The 14480-nt window shown below is 41.1% G+C and overlaps 1 protein-coding gene across 7 annotated transcripts in view; it reads left to right on the forward strand.

Annotated features, from left to right (window-relative positions):
- The window catches only part of BICD1 (BICD cargo adaptor 1), a 256333-nt gene that overhangs the window by 177143 nt on the left and 64710 nt on the right, over positions 1–14480 (forward strand). For all 7 annotated transcript variants that reach the window (XM_045466178.1, XM_045466179.1, XM_045466181.1 and 4 more), the window contains exon 3: positions 12426–12578. In XM_045466178.1, the coding sequence (XP_045322134.1) occupies positions 12426–12578 (153 nt within the window). The remainder of the gene's footprint in view (positions 1–12425; positions 12579–14480) is intronic.

Consider the following 14480-nt stretch of genomic DNA (forward strand, 5'->3'; position numbering starts at 1 on the left):
TGTTATCTTTGTGAACAGTAGATTGGAAGCAATTAATGAAAATGAGAATGGGAATAGGAGCCAAACCTTGCCTTCCTCCCCACACTACCACAACCAAGGAAATGTGAGACAAGGTTCTAGGGGAGGGAAGGAGAAACTGATGATAGGAGAACAGGGAAGCAGGAAACTTACTACACTGTGGACATGTAGCATGACCACTAGTGCTTAAGACCTGTTTGGATTTGAAAGAATCAAGACTTTTTTGGTTTTTTAATCGATCCCTCCTACCAGGTACCATTTTAATCCACAAAACAACCCTTGGAGGTGGTTCCTCCTGCAAGAAAAGAAGCAGACATGGAGAAGTAAGTAACCTCGGCCAAAGTTAGTAAGTGTTGGGAGTATGACTGTTCAGCTTTGGGCATGCAAGGCAGAGTTAAGCTTTATGATCAAGAGAGAGGGATGGAAGGGAATTAAATGTGTTTGCAAGAGAGTAAGTGTGTGACAGTAGTGGGATCGAAGCTGGATGAGGAGGGAAGTAAAGACCCAAGGTCATAGATAATGAGCAAGTTGGAGATCAAAGGTGGAAGAATGGCTGGGTTAGGAGAACCAGAGATGATTTAGAAGAGTAGGAGATTTAGTTACTGGTGACAACATGACAGAGTGGGTGGCTGATGTGTGATAGAAGAGCAGATCACCCGAGTTGAGGTTGAGGAACTGAGAAGTCAGGACCTGTCCCACGATCTGTCATCCAGTAGCCCCATCCTTCTTCTTGCCTCGCGGAAGAGAAACTCAGAGACTTGTGCTCACGGAATCCTCAAATAAAGCGTATGCTGGTCCTAAGGCATGGAGAGTTGGGGCAGTGCAGGTGGCAATGTCAGCAGGTTCCCTTGGGTTAAAGTGGGTCACGACCCCTTTTCCTCTCCGTTCCCCACCCCTACACTTTCCTCAGCTACCCAATTCCAGGCATTCTTGGCCCCAGGGCAGAGAATTCTTGGCCCAGAAGAGGCAGAGAAAACAATGGTCCACTCCTCTCACCAACTGAGAGAAGTGTTAATTTTTGGCAAGGGAAGGAAAATAAGCAAACTGCCTGGCAGTGGCAACTCTGTGGCAGAGAAGTGAGAAATAACCCCATCCGTTCCCCCTCTGCAGCTTTTCCCACTTGGACCAGCATCTCTGGTCCAGATCAGATCAGAAGTTCCTGCTTTGACTATCCAAATTGATACTACTTACAACTTTATAAGCCACATCACTAACTCTCACATTCACTTTGTCGTAAATGTCTTTTCTTCTTACAGCTCGATTTAGGTGCCTTTATCCTTACTCTGTTTTTTTCCCTCTTCTTTTCTTATCATGTCAGCCATTCTAGCTGCAGCGTACCTCAGTACTCCTAGCTTTCTCACTTTGGCTCTTGGAGTGGCTGCTCAAGTTCATTCTCTGTGGCGCTCTCTTCTTGTAGCCCACCCTCCCTGCTCCAAGCAGGGTCACTTGTCAAACTATAGGTCTGATCACATGACTGCTTTGCTTAAGAGACTGTGATGGTTTGTTCCCCCCGATTCCTTTGTTTAACTTAGAATTTCCCGCAAAATTGTCTCGAGTTACTTTGCTCCAATCACACCAAACTGCACTATTTTCTAACCTACAGCCCATTTAAGGACTTAAAATGTTCTAAGCACTGAAAACATTTTGGTTCTTCCTCCATCCCATAGATTAACACTACTAGTCTGTAATTCAACATTTTATTGTATGGAATAATACTGAACTTAGACCTAACCTGAAAATAATTGTCCATTTCCTAGATTTTTGTGAATTTCTCTTTCTATCTCTCTGTCAGTGCTTTATCTTTACTGATTCCCGCAAAGTAATGCCCAGTGTGACCACTGGGTATTTTTTTTTCAATATATAAAATTTATTGTCAAATTGGTTCCCATACAACACCCAGTGCTCATCCCAAAAGGTGCCCTCCTCAATACCCATCACGCACCCTCCCCTCCCTCAACCCTCAGTTTGTTCTCAGATTTTAAGAGTCTCTTATGCTTTGGCTCTCTCCCACTCTAACCTCTTTTTTTTTTTTTCCCTTCCCCTCCCCCATGGGTTTCTGTTAAGTTTCTCAGGATCCACATAAGAGTGAAAACATGGTATCTGTCTTTCTCTGTATGGCTTATTTCACTTAGCATCACACTCTCCAGTTCCATCCACGTTGCTACAAAGGGCCATATTTCGTTCTTTCTCATTGCCATGTAGTACTCCATTGTGTATATAATCCACAATTTCTTTATCCATTCATCAGTTGATGGACATTTAGGCTCTTTCCATAATTTGGCTATTGTTGAGAGTGCCACTATAAACATTGGGGTACAAGTGCCCCTATGCATCAGTACTCCTGTATCCCTTGGATAAATTCCTAGCAGTGCTATTGCTGGGTCATAGGGTAGGTCTATTTTTAATTTTCTGAGGAACCTCCACACTGTTTTCCAGAGTGGCTGCACCAGTTTGCATTCCCACCAACAGTGCAAGAGGGTTCCCATTTCTCCACATCCTCTCCAGCAGCTATAGTCTCCTGATTTGTTCATTTTGGTGACTCTGACTGGCGTGAGGTAATATCTGAGTGTGGTTTTTTGATTTGTATTTCCCTGATAAGGAGCGACATTGAGCATCTTTTCATGTGCCTGTTCACCATCCGGATATCTTCTTTAGAGAAGTGTCTATTCATGTTTTCTGCCCATTTCTTCACTGGGTTATTTGTTTTTCGGGTGTGGAGTTTGGTGAGCTCTTTATAGATTTTGGATACTAGCCCTTTGTCCGATATGTCATTTGCAAATATCTTTTCCCATTCCGTTGGTTGCCTTTTAGTTTTGTTGGTTGTTTCCTTTGCTGTGCAGCAGCTTTTTATCTTCATAAGGTCCCAGTAATTCATTTTTGCTTTTAATTCCCTTGCCTTTGGGGATGTGTCGAGTAAGAGATTGCTACGGCTGAGGTCAGAGAGGTCTTTTCCTGCTTTCTCCTCTAGGGTTTTGATGGTTTCCTGTCTCACATTCAGGTCCTTTATCCATTTGGAGTTTATTTTTGTGAATGGTGTGAGAAAGTGGTCTAGTTTCAACCTTCTGCATGTTGCTGTCCAGTTCTCCCAGCACCATTTGTTAAAGAGACTGTATTTTTTCCATTGGATGTTCTTTCCTGCTTTGTCAAAGATGAGTTGGCCATACGTTTGTGGGTCTAGTTCTGGGGTTTCTATTCTATTCAATTGGTCTATGTGTCTTTTTGTTCCAATACCATGCTGTCTTGATGATGACAGCTTTGTAGTAGAGGCTAAAGTCTGGGATTGTGATGCCTCCTGCTTTGGTCTTCTTCTTCAAAATTCCTTTGGCTATTCGGGGCCTTTTGTGGTTCCATATGAATTTTAGGATTGCTTGTTCTAGTTTCGAGAAGAATGCTGGTGCAATTTTGATTGGGATTGCATTGAATGTGTAGATAGCTTTGGGCAGTATTGACATTTTGACAATATTTATTCTTCCAATCCATGAGCAGGGAATGTCTTTCCATTTCTTTATATCTTCTTCAATTACCTTCATAAGCTTTCTATAGTTTTCAGCATACAGATCTTTTACATCTTTGGTTAGATTTATCCCTAGGTATTTTATGCTTCTTGGTGCAATTTGAATGGGATCAGTTTCTTTATTTGTCTTTCTGTTGCTTCATTGTTAGTGTATAAGGATGCAACTGATTTCTATACATTGATTTTGTATCCTGCAACTTTGCTGAATTCATGTATCAGTTCTAGCAGACTTTTGGTGGAGTCTATCAGATTTTCCATGTATAGTATCATGTCATCTGCAAAAAGTGAAAGCTTGACTTCATCTTTGCCAATTTTGATGCCTTTGATTTCCTTTTGTTGTCTGATTGCTGATGCTAGAACTTCCAACACTATGTTACACAACAGCCGTGAGAGTGGACATCCCTGTCGTGTTCCTGATCTCGGGGAAAAAGCTCTCAGTTTTTCCCCGTTGAGGATGATGTTAGCTGTGGGCTTTCATAAATGGCTTTTATGATGTTTAAGTATGTTCCTTCTATCCCGACTTTCTCAAGGGTTTTTATTAAGAAAGGGTGCTGAATTTTGTCAAAGGCCTTTTCTGCATCAATTGACAGGATCATATGGTTCTTATCTTTTCTTTTATTAATGTAATGTATCACGTTGATTGATTTGCGAATGTTGAACCTGCCCTGCGTCCCAAGAATGAATCCGACTTGATCATGGTGAATAATTCTTTTTGTATGCTGTTGAATTCAATTTGCTAGTATCTTATTGAGAATTTTTACATCCATATTCATCAGGGATATTGGCCTGTAGTTCTCTTTTTTTACTGGGTCTCTGTCTGGTTTAGGAATCAAAGTAATACTGGCTTCATAGAATGAGTCTGGAAGTTTTCTTTCCCTTTCTATTTCTTGGAATAGCTTGAGAAGGATAGGTATTATCTCTGCTTTAAACGTCTGGTAGCACTCCCCTGGGAAGCCATCTGGTCCTGGACTCTTATTTGTTGGGAGATTTTTGATAATCGATTCAATCTCTCCACTGGTTATGGGTCTGTTCAAGCTTTCTATTTCCTCCTGATTGAGTTTTGGAAGAGTGTGGGTGTTTAGGAATTTTTCCATTTCTTCCAGGTTGTCCAATTTGTTGGCATGTAATTTTTCATAATATTCCCTGATAATTGTTTGTATCTCTGAGGGATTGGTTGTAATAATTCCATTTTCATTCATGATTTTATCTATTTGGGTCATCTCCCTTTTCTTTTTGAGAAGCCTGGCTAGAGGTTTGTCAATTTTGTTTATTTTTTCAAAAAACCAACTCTTGGTTTCGTTGATCTCTCTACAGTTTTTTAGATTCTATATTGTTTATTTCTGCTCTGCTCTTTATTATTTCTCTTCTTCTGCTTGGTTTAGGCTGCCTTTGCTGTTCTGCTTCTATTTCCTTTAGGTGTGGTGTTAGATTTTGTATTTGGGATTTTTCTTGTTTCTTGAGATAGGCCTGGATTGCAATGTATTTTCCTCTCAGGACTGCCTTCGCTGCATCCCAAAGTGTTTGGATTGTTGTATTTTCATTTTCATTTGTTTCCATATATTTTTTAATTTCTTCTCTAATTGCCTGGTTGACCCACTCATTCTTTAGTAGGGTGTTCTTTAACCTCCATGCTTTTGGAGGTTTTCCAGACTTTTCCCTGTGGTTGATTTCAAGCTTCATAGCATTGTGGTCTGAAAGTATGCATAGTATAATTTCAATTCTTGTATACTTATGAAGGGCGGTTTTGTGACCCAGTATATGATCTATCTTGGAGAATGTTCCATGTGCACTCGAGAAGAAAGTATATTCTGTTGCTTTGGGATGCAGAGTTCTAAATATATCTGTCAAGTCCATCTGATCCAATGTTTCATTCAGGGCCCTTGTTTGTTTATTGACGGTGTGTCTAGATGATCTATCCATTGCTGTAAGTGGGGTGTTAAAGTCCCCTGCAATTACCACATTCTTATCAATAAGGTTGCTTATGTTTATGAGTAATTGTTTTATATATTTGGGGGCTCCAGTATTCGGCGCATAGACATTTATAATTGTTAGCTCTTCCTGATGGATAGACCCTGTGATTATTATATAATGCCCTTCTTCATCTCTTGTTACAGCCTTTAATTTAAAGTCTAGTTTGTCTGATATAAGTATGGCTACTCCAGCTTTCTTTTGACTTCCAGTAGCATGATAAATAGTTCTCCATCCCCTCACTCTCAGTCTGAAGGTGTCCTCAGGTCTAAAATGAATCTCTTGTAGACAGCAAATAGATGGGTCTTGTTTTTTTATCCATTCTGATACCCTATGTCTTTTGGTTGGCGCATTTAATCCATTTACATTCAGTGTTATTATAGAAAGATACGGGTTTAGAGTCATTGTGATGTCTGTATGTTTTATGCTTGTAGCGATGTCTCTGGTACTTTGTCTCACAGGATCCCCCTTAGGATCTCTTGTAGGGCTGGTTTGGTGGTGACGAATTCCTTCAGTTTTTGTTTGTTTTGGAAGACCTTTATCTCTCCTTCTATTCTAAATGACAGACTTGCTGGATAAAGGATTCTCAGCTGCATATTTTTTCTGTTCAACACATTGAAGATCTCCTGCCAATCCTTTCTGGCCTGCCAAGTTTGAAAAGAGAGATCAGTCACAAGTCTTATAGGCCTCCCTTTATATGTTAGGGCACGTTTATCCCTTGCTGCTTTCAGAATTTTCTCTTTGTCCTTGTATTTTGCCAGTTTCACTATGATATGTCGTGCAGAAGATGGATTCAAGTTACGTCTGAAGGGAATTCTCTGTGCCTCTTGGATTTCAGTACCTTTTTCCTTCCCCAGTTCAGGGAAGTTCTCAGCTATTATTTCTTCAAGTACATCTTCAGCACCTTTCCCTCTCTCTTTCTCCTCTGGGACACCAATTATGCGTATATTATTTCTTTTTAGTGTATCACTTAGTTCTCTAATTTTCCCCTCATACTCCTGGATTTTTTTATCTCTCTTTTTCTCAGCTTCCTCTTTTTCCATAATTTTATCTTCTAGTTCACTTATTCTCTCCTCTGCCTCTTCAATCCGAGCCGTGGTCATTTCCATTTTAATTTTGCATCTCATTTAAAGCGTTTTTCAGCTCCTCCTGACTGTTCCTTAGTCCCTTGATCTCTGTAGCAAGAGATTTTCTGCTGTCCTCTGTACTGTTTTCAAGCCCAGCGATTAATTTTATGACTATTATTCTAAATTCACTTTCTGTTATATTATTTAAATCCTCTTTGATCAGTTCATTAGCTGTTGTTATTTCCTGGAGATTCTTCTGAGGGGAATTCTTCCGCTTGGTCATTTTGGATAGTCCCTGGAGTGGTGAGGACCTGCAGGGCACTTCCCCTGTGCTGTGGTGTATAACTGGAGTTGGTGGGCGGGGCCACAGTCAGACCCGATGTCTGCCATCAGCCCACCGCTGGGGCCACAGTCAGACTGGTGTGTGCCTTCTCTTCCCCTCTCCTAGGGGCGGGATTCACTGTGGGGTGGCGTGGCCCGTCTGGGCTACTTGTACATTGCCAGGCTTGTGGTGCTGGGGATCTGTCGTGTTAGCTGGGGTAGGCAAGGTGGGTAGGCAAGGTGCACGGGGGCAGGAGCGGCAGGCTTAGCTCACTTCTCCTTAGGTTATCCACTTCAGGAGGGGCCCTGTGGCAGTGGGAGGGAGTCAGACCCACTGCCGGAGGGGTGGCTCTGCAGAAGCACAGCGTTGGGTGTTTGCACAGAGCAAGCAAGTTCCCTGGCAGGAACTGGTTCCCTTTGGGATTTTGGCTGGGGGATGGGCGAGGGAGATGGCGCTGGCTAGCGCCTTTGTTCCCTGCCAAACTGAGCTCCGCCGTCCTGGGGCTCAGCAACTCTCCCTCCCTTTGTCCTCCAGCCTTCCCGCTTTCCGAGCAGAGCTGTTCACTTATGACCTCCCAGATGCTAAGTCGCACTTGCTGTCGGAACATACTCCGTCTGGCCCCTCCGCTTTTGCAAGCCAGACTCGGGGCTCTGCTTGGCTGGCGGGCTGCCCCTCTGCCCCGGCTCCCTCCCGCCAGTCCGTGGAGTGTGCACCGCCTCTCCGCCCTTCCCACCCCCTTTCGTGGGCCTCTCGTCTGCGCTTGGCTCCAGAGACTCCATTCTGCTAGTCTTCTGGTGGTTTTCTGGGTTATTTAGGCAGGTGTAGGTGGAATCTAAGTGATCAGCAGGTCCGGAGGTGAGCCCAGCATCCTCCTACGCCGCCATCTTCTGCCCTCCCTTGACCACTGGGTATTTTAACACTGCCCTCAACACAAATATGACTCTGCTTTTGTTTCAAAAGTTTACTTCTGACTAGAAGGGCTGTCCTCTTTATCGATTTAGTTAACTCTACTACATGTCCTTCAAGGTCTGCTCAAATGTAACTTCCTTTGTAAGGCTTTCACTGACTTAACCAGTAGTAATTGACTGCTCAGCCTTGTGGTATGAACCTCTCTAACAACACTTGTTCTGTTGTGTTATGGTAAATTATCTGTGTGTCTGGCATCTCTGCTTCTTTCCCCATGTTACATTATTAAATCCTTATAATTACCACATAATGTTAAGTGTTAGGATCCCCATTTTACAGATGAATAAACTGGAGGGTCTAGTGCCCATCTCACACAAGCTATTATAAAGACCTAATGTGATAGTGAATTAACTAATTTATAAAAGACTCTGCTATATGACTGGAAGGCATTATTTACACAATACTTTTGTGTGGTAACAAATGCTTAGATTTTCTTCTTGCCGATAATAGAAGGAATGTATTGTTTGCGCAAAAAGAAATCCTTTTAATATTAATTAAAATAAAACTAAGAATGCTGCTATGCTCTAGTGCAATGCAAATAATGAGGATAGTCAACCCCAAACATTGCAGGTCCTTTTGCTCTGAGGACGAACTGGATCTCAGGTCTCTGGAGGTGACAAACTAAAGCATTCCCTAGTCGTACCTTGTCTCCCTTTCTCTCCTGCTTTATTTTTCTCACTCTCCTTATTCTTTACGGGGGTTTTTAGAAGAGCTCAGCAACATCTTATCCCAGGAAGAAAAAATTGTAGGAGATAAATGTATGATGCGTGACACGAAAAACAATAGGAGAAATCTTTTAAATTTATGATGGAAGCAAAGAACATTGCTCAAAGAATGTAGTCTTTGCCAGTTCAAAAACAAGGACTTCTAGCAAAATACATAAGACCAGGGGCACCTGGTTGGCTCTGTCGGTTGAAGGTCTGACTTCTGTTCAGGTCATGATCTCACGGTTCATGAGTTAGAGCCCTGCATTGGGCTCGCTGCTCTCAGTGTGGAGACTGGAGTCCACTTGGAATCCTCTGTCTTCCTCTCTCTTTGCCCCTCCCCTGCTCACATGTGCTCTCTCCCCCCCACCTCAAAAGTAAATAAACATTAAAAAGAATACAGAAGACCAGTCTTCTTCCTTTGGGCTTTATGTCTGTTTCCTTGTTAGCTAGTCTTTCAACTTAACCTGTCTCCCGGCTAAGCTCCTCCTTTTCCTTATTTAGCATCAGGAGTTTTCATTAGCCATTTTATGAGTTATTTGATAGTGATCCTCATTAGCGTTGCTGTGGCCTTAAATTTGACATTTACCATCTTACTATATAAGATTTTAATGGTTAATTCTCAGTGTATTCAAGCTAGGCTTCTGGTTATTACATTTTTTTACAATGTCTACATTCACATTTTAGAGCATGTGTTATATCTTAACATTTTTCTTTACAATTTTATGTAAATGACTGGCATCCAATTTATCAGGCTTCTTCACATCTTTATGCAGGTAAATATGGACAACTAAATAAATATATATCACTCAGTTAATGGTAAGTTTCTCAAGAAATAGAACAATATTATTTCAAGGTTTCATGTTCTGCAAAATAAAAGAATTTAATGAAATATTTTAATTTGGCTTTATAGCCAAACTCCACTATTTTTCATTCTATACTTATTGAGCATGTGTGTCCGAGGAACAGGGAATAAAGTAACATTTCTGCCTCCAAGTTGCTGGACTATATAGTGAAGAAGAATTATAGCAAGTCTAGTTATTTCACAGATTTAGGTATGTTTTATTTCAAAGTGTGTTATTCTCCCTTTGGTCCCCACTCTAAAGCAATGCAAGACCAAAAGCCATCATCCCAGCAATAATATTCTTCTTTAAATTTTGAGTTAACCATTTGTATTCCTGTTTTGTTGTTAATTCCATGGTTATAAGGGCCTAAAATTTGCCAGGTATTAGGGACACATCGATGAGCAATACAGAAAAGGTTCATTATGTTCAGATGAAAAAGGAAATTTAATGTCAAAAGTATAAAAGGTACGTGAATGATTTCAAGTAACAAATGGTGCTATTCTTTCAATGGTTATTTTTTGAGTGCCTACTATATGCTAAAGGCTGACATATAAAGTAAATCATGTAAGGTGAAGGGAGGGCCAGGGAGCTGTCATCTTAGCTGTTTAGAGAAGGTCCCTCTGAGGAGATGACATTTGAATTGAGATCTAAATGACAAGCAGAAGCAGAAGAGTTTTTTTGACCTGGGTCCTCAGAGTCTATGGATAGAATTCAGGAGACTTGATGATAAACTTGGGTGGGAAAAATAATTACATTGCGTTCACTGAAGTCAGGCTGAAATTTGACTTTGTCTTGATGTGAATGTAGGCGTCAAACCTCAGTAGTATCATCATCGCCTGTTACTTTGTGATCAGTATTTTCATACCACATCTCTGTTCTTACAGGTATTTTGAAATAGCATCATTGCTTTGAAATTATAGTATTTCTTAGATCTGCCACTAAATCTGATTATTACGTTGTGTTAATAAAGAAGCACACGTGATTATGCTGTCAGTCAGTATTGCTGTGTAGTCACCTCAACATTTAGAGGCTTAAAGCAGCACTCCGTGATTCCAAGGATCGGTCATTTGGGTTGTGCTCGGCTGAGCCGTTCTTATGGACGGGCCTGCGGTCACTCACGGGGCCGCTTGTCACCCGGCAGCCCAACTGAGCAAAATAGTCCACAAAGTCCCTCTCCCATGCTTGGCAGCTGGTGCTGACTGTGGGCTGGACGGCATGGCTCCTGCAGGCGGGCCTGGCTTCTTCGTACGGTGGCACTGTTCCACCTCGTGAGGCTGAGGCTCAGAAATCCCACAACACTTCCACCACCTTCTGCAGGTCAGAGCAAGTCAGAAGCCAGCTCAGAGTCAGCTTAAGAGGAGACTCCAAGAGAAGTATGATTAATTGGGGTCCATTACTGTAATAAATGACCTGATTACCATATCGTAATTTTTAAAACATTGTATTAATTTAATTGTAATATAATCAGTATCCTTTGTGATCCTGTCAAAGCATGAGCTCTGAGGGAGGAAATTTTCCCTCCTCTCTGTGCCTGAGCCAAAGAATTAAACATAAGACATATTATATAAGACATACACAAGATACGACAGATGAACAAGAAGAAAGCATACAAATTAACTTTTTTATGTGTACACAGGGGGCTTTAGAAGGAAAAGGAGAACCCAAAGTAGCCATCAAGCCCCCAAACTTATATATACCTTTTACACAAAAAATGATAAATTGTGGGGATGTGACAAGATATGATAACTTGTGCTAGGGGCCGAACATTGTGGAACAGTGACTAGGAAATGTGTGGAGAACCTAATAGAAGATCAGGGTTATTTTAGTAGGTTTGTTTGTACGAGTCCATTTTGGTGCCCATACTGTCTCTGCTGATAAGAATGTCCTTCTCTTCTGGTACAGGGAGAGCGCCTTTCTCAGGGGCAGTTACGTGTCCTGCTTTTAGGTAGAAAGGGGGAGGGCAGAGAGAACTCTTCCTGCATCAGCTGTTTCTCAAGGGCCTGCAACTCAAAATAATCAGTATGCATGCTCTGAACCCTTTAAAATATTATTCTGAGAAAAGCTTCATCACCTTCAACATGTTGTCAAAGAGGGCCATGGCACAAATGAGGTCAAGAACCCTTGATCAGGGGGCACATGGATGGCTCAGTTAGTTAGGCATCTGACTCTGGCCCAGGTCATGATCTGGCGGTTCACATGTTCAAGCCCCACATCCAGCTCTGTGCTGACAGCTCAGAACCTGGTTCCTGCTTCATTCAGATTCTGTGTCTCCCTCTCTCTGCCCCTACCCTGCTTGCACTCTGTCTTGTCTCTCTCTCTCCAAACTAAATAAACATAAAAAATAAAAAAATAAAAAAAAAACTGATCTGGAGGCAAGAAGTTCTGGGAGGGGAAGTGCAAAGGCCTCAAGGCAGGAGCAAGCTGGCAAGTCCAGCATGGTTGGGGAGCACGAGGAAAGCTACTGAGACTGCCACGCATGACCAAGGGCTGGACAGAGGCAGGTTAGACCATGTGGCTTATTGGGAAACTTGTGAATGGACAGCCCCCATACTCGGAGGCTGGAAAGTTGGTACTGTATGTGTACTAACCTATAATTTTCTTTTATATTTAATAATATAGTGTAGCTGTATTTCTCTTTCAGTATATTAAGCTCCTCATTTTTTTCTCATTCTTTTAAATAATTTTATAATGCCAATTCAGCAGATGCCTGATTCTTTATTTCATTGTTTCCCCGATAGCAAACATATAGGCTCTTTCCAGTTCTTTGTGTAAATATATACAGGTTTACTTTTCTCTATGAAAATACTTTTAAAATTGTTTTTTCTATGTAGAATTGCTGAATCTCGTGTATGTGCTTTTAAAGTTTTGTCACATACCACTACATTGCCATTCAAAAGATGGTGGGACTGACTTACATTCTATGAGGTGTTTTTATTATTATCTTTAACCACCAAGGTATCTGTACTTTATAAAACCTAGCATAAGAAAGTTTTATATCTATTGTCTATTCTGTTGTTTCAGAACAATGAGATGGTGGAGCTACAGAGAATACGGATGAAGGATGAAATCCGAGAATACAAATTCCGAGAAGCCCGCCTCCTTCAGGACTACACTGAGCTGGAAGAAGAAAATATCACGTTGCAGAAACTCGTGTCCACGTTAAAGCAGAACCAGGTGAGGTTCAAAAAGTTTTTCGTTACACTCCAGATAGAGCCACATCTTCTGACCACCAAGGTTAAATCTCTTTATTTCTCAGAAAGGAACTTGCCTGAATTTGCCTTAATCTTCCTACACTATTTATGTGCTGGTATTTCCTGACCCTCCTCCTGTTTCAGCTAACCTTTAAAAGTCAAACCTAGAAGGATAATTTACAATAAAACTTTGCTGGATAAGAAGCAAAATCTTAGTTTATCCTGTAGCCCTGTGTTAACTTATTTTAGGTGGAATTGAATTGTATTATAATCAATTTAACCTGACAGCTTCTCATTAAGAGCAATCCCTTCTCTCTCTTTCTGTAGATTGCTTTCAAATCACACAGGGAAAGGGATTATGAAATATAAATGAATAAGAATAAAATTATAAGAAAAAGATAATATCTGATTTTTCTTCAGCTGTAACCTGACCAAAAACATTGCGTGTGGATGTTCAAATAATTTTTTTTTTTTTTTTTTTTTTTTTTTTTGTAGTGAGGCTTAGTTTAATTGCTTAATTTTCCTGATTGGTTTGCTTGTGGTATGTTACAGTAAGTAACAAAAGTAAGTACTTAGTAAGTAAACTTAGAGGCCATCCCAGGTGTATGCTTCTATTTCTCCTCCCTTCCCAAGCTGCTATCTCTATCCAAAACTATTTTGGGGTTTGATAGATAACAAGGGTTGGGAAGGGAAAGAAGGAATCCAGAAGAAAAAAAAAATCCACGTGTTGACACAATTGAAATTTGATTTCTGATCATTGCTACTTCCCCCCAGCTTTGGAGTGTTGGGGAAACAAAGTATCTACCAGGGAGCACAGGAGGTGGGGGGGGTTGGTTTCAGACCATTAAAAAGGGCTACCAGGACACCCCCCTCTGTTTTTACCTCAATCCTTGCAGTTTATGTACTGACTTCCTGTGTGTTTGCTCTGTTCTGAGGGCTGGTGAGCATCCCAGGTCTCAGTTTGGCTGGGGTCAGTGAGCTCACGTGAAGAAAATCAGTCTGAGAAAAAATTTTTAAGTATGTTTCTGAGAAACTTCTTAAGAAGGGTATTTTTTTTGTTGTTTGGTGTTTTGGTCACTGATGAAGAATGCAGAGGACTTGAAGCGAATTTACTTGAGGTGCAGATATTTGAAGTGGCCATTAAGCTCCAGTCCTTCTAAACCCTCTCTGCACAGGCAGGAGTGCGGCCAGACAGCCTTGCTGTAGCCTCCCATCACTGCATGTGGTAGACTGATAGACTCAAGAGGTTAATTTAGGCCAGTATTAGGTATTCTTGAAAGTCTGCCAAGGTATCCTGTGAGTATTCATTAACCCAGATGCCGTTTCTGTGGGAATCCGTACTATTAGTCTGGCTGATTACTGTTTATGGCTCATCCATGCCCTTCCACCAGTAATTGAAATATGGAAATCAAATGCTTAACTCAGAAGTTTGAAAAAAGACAAAACAAACAAATGGGAAAATGTACGCATCTCTTCAGTTTTATTTTCTAGATGCAATATGGTAATTTTCCCTATCAAGTGTCTAATTAATTAACTTGAAATCATTTTCTGCACAAAGGGCCATTCTGGCTTATTCCCTGACAAATGGATACACTGTAGTGTTATAAGTCTCTCCCAATTAAGAAAATGCTAGGTTTAGCTTTTTGGTGTTTTTTCCTCCTGTTGGCCTTTATTTAGCCAGGAGTTAGAATCCATCATAAACTCTCTTCCCAATTAATGCGGTATTAAGTATAATATTTTATGTATACATGCCACAGTTGTTTTTTTTCCCAAAGAAATGACGGTGCTGGCTTTCAATCTCAAAACTGGTCTGAATGTTGCTTTGTACTGAAGCTCCCTAAGCAAAGTATACTCCCACAGCCTGGGTATTGACATTTCTCTGAAT

This window comes from Leopardus geoffroyi, chromosome B4, assembly GCF_018350155.1.
Source record: "Leopardus geoffroyi isolate Oge1 chromosome B4, O.geoffroyi_Oge1_pat1.0, whole genome shotgun sequence".
Classification (NCBI taxonomy): Eukaryota; Metazoa; Chordata; class Mammalia; order Carnivora; family Felidae; genus Leopardus; species Leopardus geoffroyi.